We start from the raw sequence: 25472 nt of genomic DNA, 5'->3' as shown, positions 1-25472 counted from the left end.
AAGCATACAGAACCCCTCACAGAATTCCGAAAGCTTCCCAATCCTTCCCTTCTTCCCACCTGAGGGTAAACCCAAACCCCCCAGGGCTCTTTCTTCCCCCTCCCGCTGCTAGGCAAGTCTCAGGCTGGCCAGGTCTGAGACTTCCCCCCCTCCATTCTCCTCCTGGCATTAGGCCTAGACAGGCCTAAGAGGCCTTGAGGATACTCCCCCGGCATTACCCGATAAGAGAGGACATCTCCCGTGGGAGCAGAGAGGGAAGAAAGAGGAAGAGAATGACTTTGCAGATGGCCTTATAGGGTGCAGGATTTATGGGTAGAAATACGTCGTTTCCTGTGTCCACCCCTGTGGGTGGGCACCCAGGACACCAGAGGTGTATCTCATGCAGCAGTGGCAGGGGGCACCCAGCCTAAACTGCCACAGTAGGATGAAGTTCTAGCCTTCAAAGCAAAATTTATGGTAAACATATTACTGTGCTGTTAGTGAATTTTAGAAATCTGTAAAACAAATTTAATTTGACTAGCAGTTTGAGACACTCTTCTCTATTGTCTTCATTATTTTCCTCTTAATAGGAGTGCCTTGCAGTAAGAACTCTCGATCCACTTGTCAACACATCCAGCTTAATAATGAGAAAATGTTTTCCTAAAAATCGTCTTCCTTTACCAACTATAAAAAGTGCTTTCCATTTCCAACTCCCAGTTATTCCTGCCGGTGGTCCTGTGGCTCAGCTGTACAATTTGCCTCCTGATGGTATGGTAGTTTTGTAATGTTTTGTCTTCAATTTTTAATAACATTGCTTTATGTAGGGTGGAATCAATTGCAGTTATTTGTGTTCTCCATGAAAACCTGGACTCTGAGACTCAGTTAGGAAAAGCTCCTGTTACATCCTGTAGTATGAAGCACCAATTTCTAAAGTCAGGTTTTAGCTGATGAAAATTCTGTCTACGTGTATGGTTAAGTTTTAGGTTTTATATCTCAGTTTTTGTGTGTTACTCTTTCCCTCACTTTTGTGTTGAGGGAGCAGGCAGTTTAGCCCTTGCACTAGACTGTTACACCCTGAGCATGGATTAATACATCTGTTCCACCTGCCAACGCAGAAGTGAGGGAAAAATAACACACTAAAACCCTCTGGGTTGAGTGAAGAGTTGAGATAAGATAAGACTTTACTGAATAAATAATAATAATAATAATATGCACTATTACCTTAGCTTAGCCTGCTTGCAGGAAAAGCACAGTAAAATGCAACAAAAAAAAGCATAAAGCAGAAAAACAGCATGCTACCCCACTCCCAGCTGTATCGCTGCCATTCCTGCAGGAATGCCTCAGTCTTCACTGGTAGCACCTCTCCTCATGGCTCTCATGCTGATGGCCCATGTGATGGACACCAGGGACATGAAGTCCCTCCCACTGTAAGTGAAGACAGGGTACGTGACCATCTGAGGAATGGAACCAGATGAAATGTATCCCTGAGTCCTGAGGGAATTAGCTGATACAGTTGCCAAGATACTCACCAGGATATTTGAAAAGTCCTGGCAGTCAGGTGAAGTCCCTGGTGACTGGAAGAAAGGAAACATCATACCATTTTTCAAAAGGGTAGAAAGGAGGACTCTGGGAACCACCAACCTGTCAGCCTCACCTCTGTGCCTGGGAAGATCATGGAACAGATCCTCCTAGATGCCATGCTGGGGCACATGGAGGACAGGGGGGTGATTCAAAACAGCCAGCATGGCTTTACTACAAATCCTGCCTGACCAACCTAGTGGCCTTCTATGATAAAATGACTGTGTCAGTGGATAATGGATGACCTATGGATGTGATCAAACTGGACTTCTGCAAGGCCTTTGACACAGTGCCCCACAACATCCTGCTCAACAAATTGGGTGAGATACATATTGAAGGGTGGATAAGGAATTGACTGGATGATCACATCTGGGGGGTAATTCTCAGTGGATGGAAGTCCAGATGGAGGGCAGTGAAAAGTGGTGTCCCTCAGGGGTCTGTACTGGGGCCTCTACTGTTTAAATTTTTTAGCAATGATACAGACAGTGGGATCCAGAAATCTGCAGATGACAGCAAGCTGTGTTGTGCTGTCAATATGCCAGAGGCACAGAATGTCATCTAGAGGGACCTGTGCAAGCTGGAGATGTGGGCCCAGGTGAGCCTCATGAGGTTCAACAAGAGCAAGTGCCGGGTTCTGCACCTGGGCCAGAACAATCCTCAGTATCTGTACAGTCTAGGGGATGAGGTAATAGAAAGCAGCCCTGCAGAAAGGGGCTTGGGGGTGCTGATGGATGAGAAGCTAGACATGAGCAGACAGTGTGCCCTTGCAGCCCAGAAGGCCAGTCACATCCTGAGCTGCATCAAAAGATGCGTTGCCAGCAGATCCAATGAGGTGATTCTGCCACATTGCTCTGCTCTGGTGAGACTCACCTGGAGTACTACATTGAGGTCTGGAGCCCTCAATACAGGAAGGACATGGACTTGATGGAGTGGGTCCAGAGTGGGGCCACAAAAATGATAGGGGGTTGGAGCACCTCTGCTGTGAGGATAGGCTGAGGGAGCTGGGGTTGTTCATCCTGCAGAAGAGAAGGCTCCGCGAAGGCGGAATAGCAGCCTTCCAGTACCCAAAGGGGGCCTACAAGAAGGATGGAGAGAGACTGTTTGCAATGGCCTGTAGTGATAGGATGAGGGGCAATGGCTTCAAACTAGAGAAGAGTAGATTTAGTTTGGATGTTAGGAACAAGTTCTTTACCATGAGGGTAGTGGAATGCTGTAACAGGTTGCCCAGGGAGTGGTTGGGGCCCGATCCCTGGAGATATTTAAAGTGAGGCTTGACAGGGCTCTGGGCAGCCTGATCTAGTTAAGGATGCCCCTGCTTACTGCAGAGAGGGTTGGACTAGGTGACTTTCAGAGGTCCCTTCCAACCTAGAGCATTCTATGATTCTGTGAAAGAGCCAACACCCAAAAAACCCAAACCCAAAAGCAGCAACCAGAACAGAAACCCTCTCATGTTACAGTCTGAACTTCAAGCCCATAATACTTTGCTCCAGCCAACCCTTTCATTTTGAAACTGGCATGACAGCAGCATGGTATCAATAGCAGTAGCAAATATTCAACTCAGTCCATGACGTGCAGTATAATGTAGTGTACCTGCTATATTACAGGACTCTATTCCTTTCTTTCCATTACTCTGATAAACTACACCTAGTGAATTTAGATTAGCATGTGCCATTAAATACCTGTGCTTATTCCTTCATTTGCAGAGCTGCTTACTTGAATTGTGACAGTCTCTTAGGCAGCACTTGTCTGCAAAGCATTTGCATGGTATTTTGTAGGAAATAGATTAATTCCACTGTGAACACCTTTCATTGTTCTTGATTATTAATGTTTAATTTTCATGTGAGGTGAAACATCTTGGTACCTGGTTAACCAACTAATTCAATTACTCATAAAACACAGAGGCAAAATTAGAGCTTTTAATACCTTCTTACTTATAAAATTTCATGAAACAAAATGTAAGCATAGTCTCAAAGGCAGCTGTCTGACAGGGTTTCATATGTGTCAGACTCAAACTGCAGACTTCTAGGGTTTGTCTTTATAGTAGAAAATAGATTGAGAAGCATGTTCCATAATCTGCAGAAATGAAACCTGTATGTCATGTGGTATTTTTGGTACTCCACAGTACTTATTTAGAAACTTCCTATTCTGTTGAAGTACATTACTGATAGTTTTGTGGCATTGTTTTTTGGTTTCTGTTTGGGGTTTGCATTTTTTTGTTATTATTTTGTTTGTTTGAATGGGTTTGTTATGTATTAAAAAAAACAGCGAAGGAAATAGGGTAGATAAGAATTTATTTTTAAGAAAAAAAAACAGTATTAAAAGATATGGGTGGGTACAGTTCTGTGCAGTATAGTTCTTGTATAGTCAACATTGTAAAAGCAGCACTTGTAAGCATTCTGAATACACTAGAAAATCAGTATAGTATGCAGAGCTCTGAGTGAGCTTTTTACTGAGAATCAGCAAATTTCTATCATAGAAAACTTTCAGAAAACAACAAAACTCCCCAAGCACTCAAACTGCGTAAGATTTCTAGAAAAAGATCCAATTTGCCACTAGTATGCAGAACATCTGCCAGAATACCAGTTAATGGCCACTTCTGAATATTAGGGAGTCAGCCCAATTCTCCTTACTCTTGTGTAAACAACTAGTTTGCTTCCTTGAGTTTTCTGTTGTTAGAAAACGAGGACATCCTAGATCATTCAATATCCTGGGGCTCTAACTCAAGTCAGAATTATACTGTATTACTGTCCAAATAGTTCCATACACCTGAAAAAGTAGCATCTTGCTGTGTGTTTTGTGGATAAAATTTTGGTCCCAACCTGAGCAGTTACAGTGACCACACTCCTAGAGTATTTTCCATACTGGTTGAATCTGAGGTGGTGTTTGTTTTGGTTTATTTTCATTGCCTCTTTTTTTTAAATCTACTTGACCATACTGTGAAAAGCCACAACATACTTATTTCTGGCTGCCATTTCATGTATCTATAGAATAACTAGGACTAGAGGCACAATGAGAAACATGGAGTGCTTGGTGTTTAAGCAAGACCAAAAAATGTGAAGAGTGGTGCTTTGTCCCATTGTTTTGAGACCTCAGTTCGGAAATATGGTCATTATTACTTGCTTTGGGAAAAGGTGCCAGAGCAATCTCATTCTGTGCTAACCTCAAGCCATGCTGAGATTTTCTTGGCACATACATGTTGTAAAATATTTTTGATGGCCCTGTCTTGCTCAGATTTTTTGGAGTGGGGATGTGTTGAGTATTTGTTGGTTTTTGTTTTGCTTTGTTTAAATCAGAGATCTTACTTTTGGCTTAAAACTGGATGGAAATCTAATAAATCAAGTCAATAGTATTGTCAAACAAATGTTTTGTAAATCTAGTAACAGTAACTAGTGTTTACTAGTTGCCACTAATTCCTTTCACTTTTTTTTAAGTGGTAGAAAAAAAAAAAGAAAGCAAGTCCAGACACAGAGATTTTTTGGAACATTATGCTGGATGATATGTATAATCTGCCTTACAAAGCTTTTTTGTATTGTAGTGGATGATGTAGTAGATGAAAGCGATGATAACGATGATGCTGAAACAGAATCGGAAATTGAAACTGAAAATGACGATGACAAGGACCAACAATTTAAGGTTGGTATGCAACTGAATTAACAGACAAGAATCAGGCGTAACAGGATTCTAACAGGATTAACAGCATTCCTTTAATCATTTAATGGAGTCATATATTTTAGGTGTTAAAAGGACTTCGAGGAGGTTTTCAGGGCAACCTCTAAAATTCAAAAAGCTTCTGAAACTTAAAGAAGGTGAGTGCAACTTGAAAATACCAATCCGTTGGTTGGACAGCTTCCGGATTTTTGTCAAAACCATTTTCGTCACATTTGATGTGTCTGGACTACAGTGGAACAGAACTCCAATGTTTAGTTCACAACTTGTATTCCTCCCAGCCCTCTTTTCCCACATAAGTTGCAAAGTATGTAGGAGCTGCTCTAACTTTTCCTATCGTTCTAGACTGGAATTGACTAGGTCAGTGTTTAAGCAATGTACCTTTGAAGTTCAGCTAACTCTAGAGGTAGAAATCAGACTTCTCAGTGTTGCATCACTTTGGGAAGATCTTCTTGGGTTCTGCAGCTGCCAATCAGAGCATGGAAGGAAATTTGGTCAGAACTACTGTATTCTATATATTTATGTTGCACGAAGGCCCACTGACTGGAGTGTCAGATTCTGTTCAAGGCTTTCATGAGCCGTGATGAAGGGAGTATCTTCCTTAGAAGCAGTTTTTCCTTTGTCACTGCAGTCAGATGAAATCCCCACATTCCCAACTGCAGTAGTTGTATTATGCTCAGATGTGACATAAAGTGAAGTCTGATGTCTGTGCATAATGCATAATTTAGACGGAGGCAAGAAAATGGAGGTGTTTGTGATGTTTTTGTTAAAGTGGGGGCTTTGACATACAAACAAAACTAGGTTGTTTAAACCTTCATGGTGAACAGTGCAGCTAATTTTAAAATTGAGATAGTCAGATTTTAAAGCATGACTATGTCATGTAGGCATATATGTCTTAAGTAAACGGTGAATATAGTTATTTTAGAAGTTTATTAATTCTGGATGCAGGATTAATTTGTTCTGGTGCTCTTCCAGAATGATGATATTGAGACTGATATTAATAAACTGAAACCCAGACAAGAATTGGGAAGATCCATAGAAGACCTGAAAATGTATGAGCAATTTTTCCCAGAACTTTCAGAAAACTTTCAGGTAAAGTATATTATTCCCAGGACATTCCTCACCATGACAGAATGATTTTGGAATACACTTGGGCATTTTCTTTGTGATTGATGGTTCTCTAGCCAAGAAATGAGTCTGTAGTTCTAGAGCTACATGTAAGAGTGAGTTACTTAGTTACACTTCATCAGTTACTTCAATCTATTTGAGAGGGAGACTGGGGGCCAAATGCACAGGAGAACAGGTTTCTGTTTTCTGTGGAAAATAAGAAAGAATGAGATTTCTGACAGAGTTTCATTGTATTAGAAATTTCCTTTAATGCTATGCAGCTCTTTAAAATACTTGGTTAAAATATTTGGGAAATTGCATGGACTTGATAATTTGTTATTGATTAGCTACTTGTTTATTGCTTTGACACTGTCTTGTAAAAGCTGGAACTTCATTGCTATGTTTGTGTAAGTTTAAAATATAATAACTGTCGTATTTTAAATTACACTCTCTTTAGATACTGCAAAACGTATCTCAGAAACATTGAAAGAAAAGGGTTTCTAATATAAATAAAAGTTTAGAAACTGTTTACTTTTATTTTTTATTAAGTCCTTTAATTTTTTTTCTTTTATTTTTTAAGGATTGTGACTTGGTTTCCAAGGAGCCAAAGCCTTTTGTACCTGATGCAAATCTGAGTGGACCTATTGTTGTTCCTACAGCAGGAGAGGAGCACTCTGCTGAACCAAGCCAGTCAAGGAAAGAAGTTGCTTTGAAGGAGAGCAATCCTTTATTGACAGAAGAATACAATAGGAGGCCAGCCTTTCTGGAATTATCAAAGATAGGGAGTACCAGAGACAGTAGTTTACATCAGCAAAATGATCAAAGAGACCTGCTTCCATCATGCCAAGAAATTGTGAAAGGCTTGGAAAGAATTAGTTTGCAGAATAGTCCAAAAAATGATCAGTATTATGGTACAGGGTGTGGAAGAAAGAAAGAAAGCAAAACTAATCTTACCACACCTGCTTATGGTAAACCTTGTGAACATGTTTCACCTTGTGGCAGTAGCCTCTTTGAAGGATCATCTGTCCAACTGGGAAAACTCTGCTGTACTGGAGTGGATTCGGAGGAGGAAGATTCCAGATCTAATTCTTCGGGGGAACAAGTAATGCTTGAGGTTTCTGATGTATCACCAGTTCATGATTGTGATCTTTATATTGAGATGGTAAAGACCACGAAGTCCATCCCTGAATATTCAGAAGTCGCCTATCCAGATTATTTTGGTCATATTCCACCCTCTTTTAAGGAGCCTATTCTGGAAAGGCCATATGGGGTGCAGAGGTGAGACCGTACTCTTCTTTTTTTTTTTTTGGTTTATTTTCCTTCCCTTGAGAAACATTCTTAGGGATGAGAGTAATAGGCACATGTACAATGTTTAATTTGGCATCTAAAACTATGTTCAGTGAAAAGCAGTCTGAAGGTAGGTGAGTAGGCATTAAATCAGTGCAGAGCTCTTGACAAGGACACAAGCTGATTCTGTAATTACTAATTCTGTAATTCAGTTTCTAAATACAAAGTTTAATTTATGGTCGTCTTTTCTGCCTTTCCACCATTCCCCATCTAAATTTTGTCCTTTGTGTAAAAAAACCCAACCAACCAAAAAAACCAACCCAGCCAACCAACCAAGACCCACCAAAAACCGTGGAAAAAAAAAAAACAAACCAAACAGATAAAAAACAAATCCACCACACACAAACTCCCCCTCAAAGAACAAATGTAGAAAGCCCACAGCAAACAAGACAATCCACAAAATCCACCTGAATGCTGCCTTCTTAGCAAGGTTAGGACAGTTAATAGTTTAAAGTTTGGTCAGCTTTTCACTTTCCTGTGCTAACAAAGCTGTCTTTCAGGAAAACGTAGTGGGGAAAATAAAAAAATGCACTTACATGCTTGTTTTTAGTGTTTGCAGTGTAATAGAATTTAGAGGTAACGAAGGCTGGGGATACAGTTTGGGTTAGATCTAGCAGAATGGTGCACAACAAACACAGAATAAAAAGTAAATCAAGAAAAAAAACCACATCATTACAGCCATTTCCTCACTGAGAAATACTAGAAAACAATGAAAGATGCTGTGAATTGTAAGAATGATATGCTGAGGTGGTATGAAGAGCTGGCTCATATGTATAGCAAATTACTGTGGAGACAAATGAGAATCTTAGGAGAACACATAACAGTAGGCATAACATCTTGCCACTTTTTTAATTATTAGATTGAATGCTCTCAGCTTTCTATTTCGAACTTTAAGCAGTTCCATGACATTCTTCATATATACATTTAGATATTAAAATTAAGAGATTATGTCTTTAGGCTGTGTAATTAAAACCTTTAGCTGTTTCACATGTGTTGTAAAAAAAAAAGTGATCTTTCCAGTGAAATGACCAAATGTTGAAACACTAACGACATAACGGATGTAGGTAGGTTGGACTAGATGATCTCTCAAGGTCCCTTCCAGCCCCTGACATTCTGTGATTCTGTGTGAGTATGCTGCTACTAGAAAGTGCTATTCAGTGTTAAAGGAGAAAAATCTTCCCCATAAGCTTATTTTTAAACAGATTCAGCTGATTTAGAAGGCAATAGTCCTAAGTCAGAAAGCACTCAAGAACTTTAAGAAAATTTAAGAAAATCTTGCATATCTTCATTTGTGTTTTTGTAGTACTTCATACTTCTGAATTCAGAGTAGCATTGAGTGGTCAGGTAAAATTTGCCATTTGAATGCCTCTTGTTCTTAGATAGAAAGCATTATATTCTGACTTTTAACCAACAAACCTACTCATGTGGTTATGCAAAAATATGATTTCTGAACTTTGAAGATAAATCTAGAATATATTTGATTTAACTTCAAAATGTTTTATTTTTGTATTTTCTACGTTGAAAGTAACTTCTATAGGTATTGTGAGATACAAGACCGAAATCTCAGGTAGTATTGCTATACTGGAATCAAAACCCCTGCATCGCAGGGTTCTGAGAGTTTAGTTTTCTACAAATGACTTAATATGTTACTGCAATGTAACAAGTTTCAGGGAAGAAAGGTGATGAAAATTAGTTTAGTTGGGGACCTGGAGAAGCCTTTAAAGTCTGCAAACCTGTGCACAAACTTTTTTGGCATTTAGTGGGATTTATGTTCTGTTTGTAAACAATTAGTTACTGCTTGTCAGCTGTGTCTGCTTTAGAAAAGCAAATTATTGCCTTAATCCTTCCTTGTAAATTAAGAAAAAAATGGGGCCTGAGGTGGGGGAGTGGGTGGTTTTTACTTTTATTAGGTAAGTGTGCTGTGCAGTTTTGGGGGGAGTTTGTTTTAGTCTTGCAATATGATAGGAGATGCAGTGGTTTTGAATTTGTGCTTTGGAGTGCTTTTGGTTTTTTTGTTTATATTTAGTAACACCACTTTTGCCAAATATTTATCAGTTATTGTTCTTTGAAGGATGTCGTTGAGGATAACTGAAATGTCCTATATTATTCTGTCTTTTAGGGAAGAAAAATACTATATCATTCAGTATGCTATAAATTTGGATTTAAATTTCTACACCTCTGAGTCCTTAAAATCTTAGGTTGGTTTTTGCTGTACACTTATTTCAGCATTTTTCAATCATGTCAGTATTTTCTAGTCATCTGACACTTAGATGTTATAATCTGGTAAATCAGGATCAACAAAGGACTGATTTGTACACGCAGTTTCCACATCAACAGTGTAGGTTTTTTCACTTTTTCCTTCGATTATTTTAGTATAGCATCTATTTTCTCTCTCTCTTTTTTTTCTTCTTAACCTGAAAACGTCAGTTGCTACTTCATTTTCATGTGCAGCCTGAATACTATTTCTTCTTTCCTTTTGTCTGCATTGGTTATTACAATAGTATGAGAATGCCAAATGTTCATTAATGGATTTTGTCTTGGCAAAAACACTGTGAAGACAGGAAGTAATATGACTCTTTAGAGATGAGACATACTGAGCTCTAAGGAGCTGTGTAGGAACAAGTGCAAGATCAAAAATCTGTAGCTCTGCCCTGAGCTGAACCTGATGAGATAGATTGTGGTGAGTCAGCCTTTTTACAGCTTTGTTAGTACATTGGGCTTGTGATTTGTTTTCTGTTCCATTTAAGTTTTAATATTAGGTCCTAGAGTTCTGCGTTTACCGTTTGTTTGTTTTGTTTTTCATTTGTTAATGATATTTATTTTAATTAAATGGAGAGTTTCCATCCTGAATGTACTTTAGCACTCTGTTCCTGTATTCTTCATTGTTAATCTCCCTCCTTTTCTTCTTATTGCAGGTGCTGTGCAAGCTTTTCTACACAGCTCTGCCATTATAGTTCATTCTTGAACTGCAACACATATTTATTCACTTTTCCAAACCAGGACCTAGATACTGCCAGTTACACAATGATTTTATGATCTGGATTAAGCATTCATTTGACATTTTGGCTGACATCACCAAATTAATTCTTATTTGTTACCTAGTCGATAAGTGAACCTAGATCTCAAGAGGTGAAAAGCTAGTGCACTAACACACTCACTGCACGACCTACTCTGTAGAACTCTTTCACTGAGTGATGGTAGGACTTATGTAAGTTACTAATGTTACTGAGTCCTGTCTTTGATTAAAGCATTAATATAAAAAATATTTGAGTAATTCTTGCTTCTACTGTGAAGTATGCAATAGTGCATTTTTTCCATAAGATAAAACCTAGTGGGTTGTGTGCATGAAAATTCAGATCCTCGCATACAAATACTGGACTCAGTCAGCTGTGAATGCAGGTGTTTCAACTTCAGTACACTTACAGTTTGTGCACATAAATGGGGGTGAGGCTGAGGTCTCAGAAAATCTCTCTCACTGTCTTTATGTAAACTTTGTTAGTTTTCATTGTTGTAGGTAGTAATTCCTCTTTCATAATTGGAAACAAGGTACAACAGTTTAAATAAATCTGTTTTTTTTTCTAGAACAAAAATCTCTCAAGATATTGAAAGACTGATTCATCAGAATGACATTATAGACAGAGTTGTGTATGACCTTGATAATTTGAGGTAAGTTTTTACCCTTCTGATAAAAAAGTCAATGAATAGTCTAAGCTTGTTCTACCTTTTCTGCGATACAATTTGTAGTATTTAGAGTACTAAATGTAAAGTGTGACACAGGAAGTACTAATATGACAGACTTCAAGGAAAATTGAAATCTAATGCAACAGTGTTTCTGCTATCTAGAGGGATATTCAAAATAATTTCTGAATTACCAAATGAGGCCTAAAATAAACTTAATGGGCTTGTTTTAGATAAGTTTCTTTTATTCATTTTGTTCTCTTTTTTTTTTTTTTTTTTTTCCCTACTCATAGTTATGTAGTACCAGAGGAAGCAGATGTTTTGAAGTTTAATTCCAAATTTGAGTCTGGAAACCTGCGCAAAGTTATTCAAATCAGAAAGTAAGATATTTCAAGTCTTTTAACATAAAAGGCCTTTTATTTCTGTTTCAGAAGAAAAGAGATTGATTTGTTTTTATTTATCTTTAGAAATGAATATGATCTAATTCTGAACTCGGATATAAATAGCAATCATTATCATCAGTGGTTTTACTTTGAAGTAAGTGGAATGAAAACTGGCATTGGTTACCGGTTTAACATCATCAACTGTGAAAAGTCAAACAGTCAGTTTAACTACGGTAAGACAGTTTCCATAATGTGACGTGAAATACATAGAAAATTACCTGTGCTGGACAACTCAGCTGTTTCCTTCCCTGCATCCTGGGATTAGTGGAACATTAATTTTGTCCAATCAGGTTCTTTTTAATAGTATTACTGGAAAATGTTTTGAAAGTTTCAGTTAAAAAGAAAACCAATATCTTTAAAACACTACCTGTCAGTTTTTAAAATGAAGTAAAATTGTGGTTGCCATAAAAATTTGTCCTAAAACCATGGTTGGGGGAACAACATGATAGCCTATTGATCCACATGGGTGCAAGAGGAGTAGTAGCTATCATTATTAATCCCTTTCTAAACAGAGAGGCAAATATCTTGAAAAGAGCAAGTGAAACTCCTCTGAAAGGCTGGGCTTTTGGTAGGTGACCCTTGGAGTCTCCAGCAGGTGGTACTTGTACCTCATCCGAAAACACTGGCTTACAGAATATGCCTTTCTTCCACTAGTCAGGAGTGGGGGAAGGGGATACTGTCATTTAGCTTAAAACCACTTGTGGGTTTTTTTTTTTTTCCTGATGGGTTTTCTTAAGTTCATCTTTTGAGGAGGAGGAAAAGATCCCCTCTTCCTTCCCCTCAAGCTCTTGGGAAAGAGTAACATCATATTCTGCTCTATTATAATTGTACAATTCACACTGACAAAATCCAATAATATCAGGTAGCTTGACCAATAATATGATGCTTTTAAATTATTTACTAATCTCCATTAGTCAATGTATTTGGCTAATTAATCTAACTAGTAAATAACGTTCAATTAATATGTATTCTTTTCTGCTTAAAGTGTTCATCTTTAAGTATAGTCTCAAAAAATAGGAACTTCAAAGAGTTACTGTTTAAAAAAATAAATAGATAGTTCTGGGACAAACGAATGTTTATGTGGTTCATTTCTAAGATCTTGGTATTTAATATTAGTGAAGTGAAATGCATTTTTTTTTTCCGTAAGGTATGCAGCCCCTCATGTATTCTGTTCAAGAAGCATTAAATTCTCGACCATGTTGGACTCGTGTTGGGACAGATATTTGTTATTATAAGTAAGTACACCAATAAGTAAGTATGCAGAGCAAATCTTAGACTGAAAATTAGTATGAGGTAGAATTATTTAGGAGAGAGATTGCTTTCTGAGGTTCGCAATTCTATTGTAGCAGTTAAATTTTCTTCCTGGGAAAGTTTTCCTGAGTGTTACTGCTGTTTCCACCACAGTGGTTGAAACACACAAGGTCTTGTTTTGTTAGCGCACTAAGATTTATCTTTTACGCTTTTGTGAAAAATTACAGACCATACCAGAGAAGCTTTTAAAGGAATGTATATTTGCCTGCATACTTGATATCTTAATAATGACTTCCATTAATACTGATCACATGGTGCTTGTGATTAGGTTCTTGTATTTTATGGCGCAAGCATTGCAGAGCAATCCTGGAACACAGGATGAGATACTACAGCATGTTTGTGCATTACCCTTCTTGGTTAGCAATTTTTTGCCTTTTTTTTTGGGGGGGGGGTATATTTTAATTATTTTGGTTTACTTGCATTTTCTTAATATGAATGAATTTGTATCATTGCTATAACAATGTGCCTTTACAGATGGTGGGAACAAGTGTATTTAACCTGGATGTGCACAGAGTTAAAAAAAATCACTAAAAATCTTCCTGGCTCTTAGAATATGTATTCACGAATAATCAGTTATATGAAAAAATATTCTAATGAATGTATCATCATTTTGCTCATAGGAATCACTTTTCAAGAAGTTCAGTTGCTGCTGGAGGTCAGAAAGGAAAATCTTATTACACAATTACATTCACAGTGATTTTCCAACATAAAGATGACGTCTGCTACTTTGCATACCATTATCCATATACATACTCAACTTTAAAGGTGAGAAGGCTATGGTGTATTACTTAAATATTTGTACTTGTGGACAATTGGAAATGTAAGCAGCCATGAGTGAATTATTTTTACTTCGGTTTTATAAAGTTCAAAATTACCCTGAAAATGGAGAATTTTGGAGATGGAAAATAGTAGTCTTTAGACTGGCATATGTGTAAGTTGTTCTAAAGAACAATCTCTGGAAAAATCAAATTGGTATTTCCTTGCAGACTAGATGGGTGTTCTGGTAATCACAATTCATAACTGACTGGAAACGATGCTGACTGGATGAAATATTTGTGTTTGAGTCTAATGACTTATATCCTGCTGTTCTACATATACCTCGTCACAAATGACCTCTTCAAGTTACTGTGTTTAAGATAATGAGAGACCCTTTTAGGATAACGAATTGGCTAAAGAAGTATTGTGAAGCTTTTTAATACTAAACAATATTCCTGGCTCCAATACCTGCTGGTTGTTTCTATCATTGCACTAAAAACAAACTTGGGAATGCAAGTGGTGGGTATATAAATGAAGCATTTTACTAAGTACACTTGGTCTTGAAAGGAGTAGTGTTAAAGGATGTTGTAAGGAGCTGCTGTCTCCAACAGCTCTGGGGCCTAGCACTTCCTCCTGCTTGGCTACTGGAGCCCAACCAAGGGACAGGCTGCACAGAGAGGTGATGGAGTCTTTGGAGTCATTCCAAGTCTGCCCTGACTCCATCTTGTGCAACCTGCCTTAGGGAAACTTGTTCTGGCAGGAGAGTTGGACTAGATGATCTCTAGAAGTCCCTTCCAACCCCTATCGTTCTGTGATTTTGTGACCTAAGAGGCTCTGTCCCAGGCCAGTGGATGTGGTTGCTGCTTTCCTGTTTGGTTATAGGTTCAACCACTAGCATCTCAATGTGTATTTCAGAGAGAGACACTCACACCTATGCACAGGCTAGCACAGGCAAAGTGCTGCTGTCAACAGCACCTGTACGTAACACTACCAGGACTTGTTTAAAAGAATTACAGACCCCCATGTCACTTTCTTCCTCTCCAGCCGGTAAGAATTGCTGTTCATTATAAGAAGTACACACCTACCTGTAATCCTTGGAATCAGAAGTACACACATTTCTGTGGGCAACTGGCATGGTTCATCTGTGCCATAGACCTACCTGGATCCCCGTCTGTTACCCATTGTGCAGTCCTTTGACTTGCAGCCTAGTTCAGCCTGATGCTCACTAGCAAATGTGTGTACTTACATACTCATCTTACAGGCACTCTGTAATTGTAGTTCCTCCCACATGCCAGAATGGACTCTGCCCATCTGATACCCCTGCCTTGCCCAGGGCCCTTATATCTGCTGGGTAGTCCACACTGAAGTTTACTAGCAAATTGCACATATACCAGCCCATGCACAGAAGCTTTGGGGAAGATACCTCACAGCAGCTTCTAACAGGTGCATGGGCTTATAACCCATGTTCCTACTCTGAATGCTGGTACTGAGACAGCCTTCCTTGCTTCACTCACCCCTACCACCCCACTAGCTGTCTTTTTTTGGGACACATACACTTCTTGCCCCAGTGGCTGGACTGGGACCAAGACCTTTACTGACTCCAAGACTGACCTTCCTTGTTCCTGACAGACTGAAGAGTGCCTACACTGCCTACACATGCAGCTGCTGGCACCAAATTCACTTGTTTTGATCCCAACAGTAGTTGGTACTTTGGACACAGTCTGTGGTGCTCACAAAAACCATCTCTCCATCTGCTGAGGCCAAGACCTTTGCTCACACAATTTGATGACCCCCAAATCCATTCACCTGTCTTGCTAGTTGCACCTAGTTCACACAGCACTGGCATGCACAGGATGGAAAGCGAGGCTGTGCAGAGAAATAGCTAAGAGCAGACTTTGCAAATTTTGCATAGTCCCATGGCCCTGCCTTCAATATCCCAAATTCTCATGTTCCTCTTGGTTATTCTCATCCCTTAGGTGGCCTACTCCTAAGCTTTGCCTGTATGTTCTTAATGGCTCATCAGTTAAAGACTGGAGACATTCATCTTTTTTATTGTTCTTGTTTTGCCTGTTCTATCAGGATTGTAGCTCTCTGTCTCTGTTTATTGCTTCTCCCTTTGTTATCCCCTTCTGCACTGGAAAGGTCCCTGATCAGATAACCTCCATGAAGCAGAGGTTCTTAACTTCTGCGTACTCTTACAGTATCATTTGGTAGAAAATAATGTACCGTCTGTGCCTCCATATTCCTTGAAGCAGTTGGAAAAACAGTCTTAGAATGATGTGGCCAAAATTATAGTGGAAACTTGTTTAGAATAACAAAAAGAAAGATCAGTTAAATAGTGCCTATGGAATACACTATGATATGTGACTGCAAAAGATTTGAAGTTTGTTTTCATTGTTTTTGGGATGAAGATGCATCTTCAGAAGCTGGAATCTCTGCACAACCCTCAACAGATATATTTTCGACAAGATGTTCTCTGTGAGACCCTGGCTGGCAATAGTTGTCCTTTAGTCACTATTACAGCCATGCCAGAGTCCAATTACTATGAACATATCTGTCACTTCAGTAAGTATGAATTTCTTTCTCATCAACTGAGAATAACGTAAACCCAGCTCTCTACGAAAAAGCCCTAGTAGTGGCTTTTGTGTATGTTAAAATGTGGTTATTGAATTTCTTGAAGTTAAGAGGTGTCAGTATTTGAGGATTTGCTTTGTATTTAGTAGTATATATTTGTGGTAGTCAAATAACGGTATTTATATTTGGATATGTAAGTGTATATATATCCACATATTTTAAATGAGTTGCTAGATATTTTTTATGTTACATTTCTTGGGAAAGAATACCTGACTTCTAAGTATTTTTTTTTTTAAATGTCCAGGTTATTAGCTTGTTGATGTGAAGCGAGCTTTAGTTATGACAGCATTCCTGGTTTGTTCTTCCACTCCAGCATTTTTCTTGGATATTGGGAAAAAAAAAAAAAAAGTCAAACCATCATGTTATGATTGCCAGCTCAAAATAGGGACTTTGTAATTGTCTGACAGAATTTAAAGCTCCATTGTGAGAGCTCTTTAATTAGGAGTCATTACAAGATTATTCCAGAACACTCCGGAAAGCTCTATCAAGAATACTAATACTCTCCCAAATACTATGTTGTTGCACTGCAATAAATGAAGCTGTCCTTTGTCGCTTTTTTTTCAGTTAACAAACTGTTTACTTAGTGAGAGTCATGTTACAACTTCAATGCATGCTTCTTTTAGGGAATCGTCCTTACATTTTCCTATCTGCTCGTGTACATCCTGGAGAGACTAATGCAAGCTGGGTTATGAAGGGAACACTGGAATACCTTATGAGCAATAATCCAAGTGCCCAATCTTTACGAGAATCTTACATTTTCAAAATTATCCCCATGCTCAATCCAGATGGTGTCATCAATGGAAAGTAAGCATAAGTTTACTCGCAAGTATGTGATCTGTACTAGTAAGTCTTTGGATCTGTTATTTAAAAAAATAAAATATTAATCCTAGAAGTATAAAAGTGCAATACTTAATATGGAAAAAAACCCTTCACTTAAAAATTGCAAAAACTTTTCTTTTTTTTCCCTTCTTTTTAATTATTTTTAAAGGCAGATACATTTTCCATGAATTTTGCTTTTATAGAAAGTATTTTCAGTTGTTCATAGAAGGTAATCGTGATAATCATGGATAGGTGTGGACTGCTTTTAGGGAAAGCTAAACAAATTCATGGTTCTCATGAAAAGGAACAATCCTTGTATCTGAGAACACTTGTTATGTAATTAAAAAAAGTTACAGTTTTTAGATGGATCATATGAAAATCTGTTGTCAAATGGCACTAAAAGGTGGAAAGTTAATAGATGTGCAAGAGAAAGGATAAGAGAGTTTATTAAATTAGTAATTCTTTAGTAATATTAATAGTCATTTTATAAATTATTAATAATAATTGTTTCACTTACTGCCTCTTTTCTGAAGCATATTAAGGAGTATTTCAGATTCTTTTGAAACTGGTACAAGCAAACATTTAACAGCCTGTTCATTTGGTTACAGGGAATTCATATGAAATGGAAATTTTGTTATGGTGAAGCTACAGTTCCTTTCTACCCAGCTATGGGTAGTATTTTCAGAGATTTTGTGAACAAAATAATAAAAATCAAACCAGTTGTGGATTTGAGTAGAACCCTATCCTGGTATATGTAAAAGTATGTCTGTAACAGAACACCTGTAATTAAATAATTCAGAATACAAGGGAAAGTTTAACGCAGGAGCAACTAAGAAATCTGTCCCAGCAGATGCAATCTAAAGACAAACAAACTGGTCATGAATTTTTTCAAGTGTAAAAGCTCTTTCTGGTAGTTGGCTGAATATGGAGATAAGTTGTATTTATTCATTAGGGGCTTTTTTTTGGTGGTGATTGTTTGGGGTTATTTGGTTTTGGTGGGGTTTTTTATTTGTTTGCTGGTTTGGTTTTTTGTTTGTTTGTTTTTCTTTCTTGTTTTTCTCACAGCTACTTGTCTCATAAAAAATTAATGTTTCAAGTCTTAGATTTCTGGTTGTCATTAGTCTTTATATTACAGAAGTCTAGACACCAAACTATAAAGATTTCATATATTCAAAATGACTGATTTTGAAATAGCATTTGAATAGAATGACAAACTTTCAATTTCAACAACAAAGGAAGATTAAAATTAACTCATCTAAGAATCTACTTCTAATTTATTTTTAGTTTTCTTTGACATAAGTTTAAAACCCCCAAGCACTTCTATTATCTAGAAAACTGAACTTTGTGTCTTACCAAACTCCTTCCAAAGAAGCAGTGGTGATGAGGAAAACTTGAAGTGGGGGGGAGGCTTATTTAAAGTATGATAATACAGACTACATCATGTGTTTTTCCACTCCCCCCTACCCCCCCTCCAATAGCCACCGTTGCTCTTTAAGTGGAGAAGATTTAAACAGACAGTGGCAAAATCCAAATCCAGATCTGCATCCCACTATTTACCATGCTAAAGGGTTACTGCAATATCTGGCTGCTATAAAACGTTTACCTTTGGTGAGTATGCATCTGTAAGCAATTCTGCATCTTTTTAACCTTGTATATGTAGCTAGTCTGTAAACATTTTAATTTGGTCTTGTAAACTGTGTTACATTTAAATTTGAATTGGAGAACTGCTCCACTGCAAACCTTTGGATCTAAATCTGTTTCCTTTGCTAGGGTAAATCTTCCTTAGATCAATCCTTCCTATTTTTATCTTAATGCACAAGTTATATAAGGAGTTGCATTTCCTAACTCTTTGGAACTTTCAACGGTACAAATAAAAATATTTATTTGTTCTTATATTACTTTTATAAAATGGTAATTCCACATGTCTTGACTTTATTTTGTCAAATGATTTATTGTAGGTCTACTGTGATTATCATGGTCACTCTCGTAAAAAAAATGTATTTATGTATGGCTGCAGCATCAAAGAGACAATGTGGCACACAAATGTTAATGCTGCCTCTTGTGACCTAGTGGAAGACCCTGGTTACAGGGTAAGTTTCTTGTTTGTAGCTTTTTCATTCGGCATGAATTTGGGATATAATTTCCAAATAACTTCATAATATTATTCTGTGCACATAATGACTTCATAGCAGAAGCAAAGACTTGCTTAGAATGATTGCTTTTTACTTCATGAGTGTACTTCAAAGTATTTTGAGAGCTTTAAATATTGCTTAGTTAATAAAGTGAAGGATTCACTGTTAGTACAGTGCTTTGTTTTGGGGGGTCTCTATGTCAATACTTTGTTATTTGTGCTCAACATTACCATTATAGTAAATACATGGAAAATATGCATCTGTGTTTTTGTAATTACTGGATGAAAAAAGGAGTCATTTAAACATGGTAAACAATATTCTATCAGCAAGAAAATAAAAATACTATATCTCCGCAGGAAGTACTAATTTTGGTGTATGGAAATGGGAAAAGTTCCTCTTTAAACTTGTTAAGACACGTGTCCCTGGTACGCATACATCATAAACTTGGCACAAGCAACATCCGCTGTGTTGTAGACTGCAGATGCGTTGCCTGTTTCTTCTGTGTAACTCCTCTGCCGCCTTGTGGCAAGTGCAAATCTGTGCAACCCAATGCGTCCGAACTTCATGGTTTCTTCAGGTGTGATGAAGAATCACCAGCATGTGAATGCACATTAAAATGCTTTTTAGGAATCTGTGAGTGTCAATGAGTACTGATGCTTTCAGATTTTTTTTTCCCCCCTCTTAAATCTTCCACACTTTTAGGAAAAAAAAAATAATCCCTGCTTGATTTTCTTGTCTGGTTTCCCAGATACTGAGTCTAATGCCATTCACCTCTACTGTTCAAAAGGATCACATGCCCATGTGATGTCACTTCCCCATGTGAGGTTTGTAACTTCAGCCTGCGCTACCATAACACACAAAAGACAATAGTCAGTAAGAGCTGTGGGAAAAGACTTATAGTTTCAAAAAGATGGAGTGGAATTTTGGGCAAGCTTACACTAATAAGGGTGTTTGTACTGCTGAAATAGTAAATTCAAAATGATGATGTGCTTTGGCTTAACTGATAAAAGCTGGAAAGAATGTAATCATTTAGGATTAGTCAAATACATAAATTTGTATAACTGTCTTTTTCATGCTCTTGAAGTTAAATATGCACCTAGTGCTTTGCTGAATACAAATGAATTTCGTATGTTAATAAAATAGTGCCTATGTTAGGTCTGCACAGTGGATCATTTAAACAGTTGGAAACTAACTTAAAATTAGTTATATGGGGTATGTAGTACACTTAATTTGAGCAAAGTAATATCAGTCAGTTAGGAGGAGATGGTGATCACTTAAAGAGTTCTTTTATATCCTGATTCTTACCCACATAACTAACAGTTTTAGTGATTGGATCTGAAGAAGAGGATTTTAATAAGAAGGAAATGGCAAGCCTGTTGTCACTTGAACACAGTGAGTTTTGAAAACTGAATATGGAGAAATATTTTCATTCTTGTTCTTTTAATTCACATTGCAGCAAATTTTTCTGATAACAGTTTGTGACTGCATATTCCACTCCCTCTTGCTTGCATATGTGACATAAGGGAATTGTTGTATTTTTTTTTCCAAATTACTGTCCTGCAGGCACTCCCTAAGATCCTGAGTCAAACTGCCCCAGCATTCTGCATGGGCAGCTGCAGCTTTGTAGTGGAAAAGTCTAAAGAATCAACAGCGCGAGTTGTTGTCTGGCGAGAGATAGGAGTACTGAGGAGCTACACAATGGAAAGCACATTATGTGGATGTGACCAGGGAAAGTATAAGGTAAGAAAATGCATCAGTTAAACTGTCTTGCTTACCACTTCTTACGTTTGCACTGGTTTCTTTTTCTATAACTCCACTTGCTCGCTTGCATTAAACTTGTAAAACTCTTCTCAGATCTGTGTGCGCTAGAGTGAAATGATGTAATTTAGAATGTTACAGGTTGTGTAACAGTTTTCATCTGTCACTTAACACCCTCCCTCATGGTATGTTAAGCGTATTGGCTGTTTTAACCAGATTAATATTAATTACCACTTGTAACACATATATATGCATGTAGTTTACAAAATCAGAACTGTTCTTTCCAGTAGGTTATTAAAATGGGGTAGTAATAAATGCCCATAGTAGACTTAAATTTTCCTTTACATATTGCAGTTTCAGACTTCACCATGGCAGTTCATGATCCTTTAGCGGATACTTAGTAGTGACCCTTACAGAATTTTCCTGAGTAGCTGCAAAAACAGTCTTATCCATCAAAACACTTTCATATCAGGTTAGCAGAACTACTGATTCCACATCACTGAACTTATAGTTGATGACTTCTTTACTTAAAACTTACTTACAATTTGTCTCCATCAAAAGTGTTTACAGGGATGGATATTTGAAAACAAAACGTGACCCTATTCATAGTTTTTCACTAGTAAAAAACTTAGTTCAAAGAAAATATTTGAAGGGGAAAACCCAGGAGAACCACCACCCTCACATCTGATCTTCAGCTTCTGTCACTGTGTTAAATATAGCTACAAATTGAAGTGGACTTTTTAAATGAACATTCATGGATGAAGTAAGTTTTCTCCACTTGAAAACAGATTTTTATATATTTTTTTAAAGTGCTAATTAAGAAGATGACCCCAAGTCTCAAATAAGGTGATGATAAAGAGTCAGAAGGCTTGGGATTAAAGGAAGTGGTGTAGGAAGAACAAAAAAAAAGTTAGAACAAGGTATACTTAAAATATTAATGTGTGTTCCAACATACATGCTTATCTCCCTAGACAGATATTTTGGCAAAATTTCAGTAGATGTATAAGTACTGAATGAGTAAGTTACTTTTGTTAGTTAACAGAAGCATTCCTGCTGTTGTCAGAAAATTCCATTATTTCTTAGATATCATTATTAAGCTTTAGAAAGTAGCAACTCATGCAAGTTGCTTATTTTGAAACTTCCAGAATATTCTTAAACATGAACCATCATGGTTTTGGCAGTGTTGTTAGAGAAAAGTGAACTGAAGGTGCTTTGTGGACAAACTTTTGAGATGGATAACATGCAAAGCTCTTCTTCAGTAAGGGAGGAAGAGAATGCCTGAAATCTATGGAAAAAAAAAATTCACTCAAAATGGAAGAACATTCTTCTATGCAATATAAACCAGTTGATGATATCAAGTTGCTGTTCTGTCATTCATTTTATTTGGAATAAAACAATCTGTGACGTCTTAGTCATCCTTTAAATATACAGAGAGATTCTTAATTTTTTTCTTCACTACAATAATGCTCAAACTTAAGAAAATGTATCTAAAAGGCCAAAGTGACTAGGCAAAACAAAGACAGGCTTTTTTTTTTTTTTTTTTTTTTTTTGGGTGAAGTGAGGTGGAGCCAGCAACTCTACAAATACTCTTATGGTATAAATTAGATTATTTTATTTCATAGTGTGTTATTTCAAAACAGAGAGGAGTTGAACTCTCCTCTGAGAAACTGTCTTCTCTCCTGCTTCCCACCTTAGTGGACATGACAGTTCAGATCTGAGGGAGTGAACTGTGTATCATGATGCGCTTTTCAGTCTTCTTCTGACTTGGCATCATTCCCGAATTTTGTTCAAAGCACAAAGAGGACTATTCAACCATTCTGTTCTTTGTGGAAGAAATGCTGAGTATTTACTAAAGCTGGATAATATCAGAACATAATTTTTTCTTTTTTATTCTTTTTAATTTTACGCAGATGATGGTGATGCTGGATTATTTCCAGCCAGGAAGCTGTTGAAATGAAGTTAGTAATTCTTACCTGAATTTAGGATCCCTGGTGACAGTTATCTCTGGAAGCAATCTTGTTTTTAACTGCTTGCATGGGGTTTTGGGAATGCATTGAGAATTAGTCCTGCAAATATTGCTCAGTCATCTGTTAGTCAAGACACTGGAAAACAAGCATTCAGGTGAAAAGATGCTCTAAGATCTGCTGTGGAGGATAATTAAAATGGCAGACAAAAGAACAATTTCTTCAGCAATTCAAACTACCTGAAAACTGAAACCAATCCCTTTTCTGATTGGAGATTAATAAATTTGGGAATATTACCTTGTTCTTAAGTTTATTTAAAAGATGTTGTTACCTAGCAATTTTATTTTATAATTTATTTTATCATCCATTTAGGTCTCCTTAGTTTCATTCTCTTTCTGCTGTGCTGGAAATAGCAGCCATGCATATGCTATTTATCTTTCTAACAGTTGTTTTTGCACTTACTTCTCTTCTCCTTTTTTGACTTAGAGCAACTCTTACTACATTGTCTGTAAAGAATCTGCCAACTAACGATAACCTCTTCAGCAACAGATGTAGACAATGGTTGGAAAAGTTTGTGAACCATCAAGTAGTGCACATTAGTAATCTGTAACCGTGAGATTACTGTTACCCTTCTTCTTCTGCATACTTGTTGCCTCTTTAATATTATTTTAATCTCTTCAGGGCAGGGACTGTATCTTCCTGTGGTTAGCATAGTGGAGCCCTAGCTATCTTTGAATGTTACTGATATGCAAACAAATTTTAAAACAAACAAAAAAGAACCACCAAACCCCAAACAACCAAAACCCCAGAACTGTCCTCTGTGGATAAGGTACTGCACTGTGAGTGAGGAGAACTGATTTCTGTTCCCAGCGGGGTCAGTGACATGCTGTGAGACACTGTGCAAATCGCTTCAACCCTCTCTGCCTCCATTTCTTCATCAGTAAAGTGAGGATAATTCTTCCTTTATTAATAAAGTGTTTTGAAACCTACAGCACAAAAGCACTGTAAAAGAGGTAAGTAGTATTACTATTAAAATAATATTCAGATATCCAACTCTTGTTCACAGCTAACAGGTTTCTGTACTGTTTGGCTGGAGGATGGCACTGCTTAGAATAGTGGATATAGAGTTAGCTTTCTTGTTATTAAAAAGCACCTTGTTTATGAATATTACTGAGAAAAAAAAATCAAGAAAAACAGAATCAAACTTCCAAACTTCCAATTTATGAAGTATGCACTTGTTCAAAACATGAAGAGCATGTAACTGTACTGTTTCAAGAGCTACATAACAGATTCTTTTGAACATTACATTTTAAACTACATCATCAGTGTGGCAACATAGACAAAGCTTGCCTGTGTGTCTTTTAGCTTTTTGTGAAAATCTACTCCATTCTTCTGCTTCCTATGTTTTCCTCCTTGATGATTTAGGTCGCCACCAGTTCCTGGTTCTTCTGCTTCCCTGCCTGTTTTGTCAAAGTTCATTTAAAAATATTCTTTATCATAAGAGGCATAGAAGATGCAAACTAGAATCCTTTTAAATTCTGAGATACATATGGTGCGAAGGGGGAGATTGAGTTGGGTTGTGACATTGAATTTCTTAGTGTGTATACAGTCAGTACTAGCCAATTCCATAACTGTTGAGGGTCACTATGGAATATCATTCTCTTTTCATAAAGTAGTTGAGGCCAGAGATTCTGTCTATGCATTTTGCACTGCTGGCTAAATTAAAACAGTAGAATTATGTGATGGCATGCTTTATCACTTATGGAAACATGGAGAATGCTACCTAAGTTCTACCTCCTAAATAATATTTGCAGAGGAAAATGCCTTGCTGTATCATTTGAATTAGAAAACAGCTATGGCTTTTTATACTTTGTTGTTTCTAATTAATAAATGTGTGAGTACATGCTTTCAAAGTTAGCACATGTAGCCTCTAACATACAGGAGGGGAAGAGATGTTTGTGTCAAGGAGTAGCTTTATTGCCTTAAATAATCTTATTGATGTGTCAGAACATAGCAAAGAGCTTGGTCATAGCCATAATATGAATTCTCTTTTTTTTCCTTCTGATGGAACTTCTGTTGGAGAATCTTGTATTTGAAATCTTAATATGTGAAATTCCTATAAACATTTTTGTCTCAGGTTTTAAAAATAATCTATATTTATAAACTTGGGCGTGATCTTTGTCTCTCTTTCAGTGCCCTTGGATGCAGTGCTGTTAATATTGATGTACTAGAAGTGTAGACTAGGAAGCTCCAAAGAAATATGGAGTTGTCCAGAAATGTCTGCTCAACCTTAGAGGAAT

The 25472-nt window shown here is 37.3% G+C and overlaps 1 protein-coding gene across 3 annotated transcripts in view; it reads left to right on the top strand.

The window, feature by feature from the left end:
* The window catches only part of AGTPBP1 (ATP/GTP binding carboxypeptidase 1), a 63290-nt gene that overhangs the window by 16902 nt on the left and 20916 nt on the right, over nt 1–25472 (top strand). For 2 of the 3 annotated variants that reach the window (XM_054397372.1, XM_054397370.1), the window contains 14 exons: nt 570–747; nt 5093–5190; nt 6199–6315; nt 6911–7608; nt 11260–11343; nt 11649–11735; nt 11823–11971; nt 12946–13033; nt 13730–13874; nt 16277–16430; nt 17123–17303; nt 18797–18926; nt 19277–19408; nt 21014–21190. In XM_054397372.1, the coding sequence (XP_054253347.1) occupies nt 570–747; nt 5093–5190; nt 6199–6315; nt 6911–7608; nt 11260–11343; nt 11649–11735; nt 11823–11971; nt 12946–13033; nt 13730–13874; nt 16277–16430; nt 17123–17303; nt 18797–18926; nt 19277–19408; nt 21014–21190 (2418 nt within the window). The remainder of the gene's footprint in view (nt 1–569; nt 748–5092; nt 5191–6198; nt 6316–6910; nt 7609–11259; nt 11344–11648; nt 11736–11822; nt 11972–12945; nt 13034–13729; nt 13875–16276; nt 16431–17122; nt 17304–18796; nt 18927–19276; nt 19409–21013; nt 21191–25472) is intronic. The other variant, XM_054397371.1, reaches the window with a different exon arrangement.

Source organism: Indicator indicator, chromosome Z (genome assembly GCF_027791375.1).
Source record: "Indicator indicator isolate 239-I01 chromosome Z, UM_Iind_1.1, whole genome shotgun sequence".
NCBI lineage: Eukaryota > Metazoa > Chordata > Aves > Piciformes > Indicatoridae > Indicator > Indicator indicator.
Note: the sequence above shows the minus strand (reverse complement) of the source record. Positions and strands in the feature narration are given on the sequence as shown.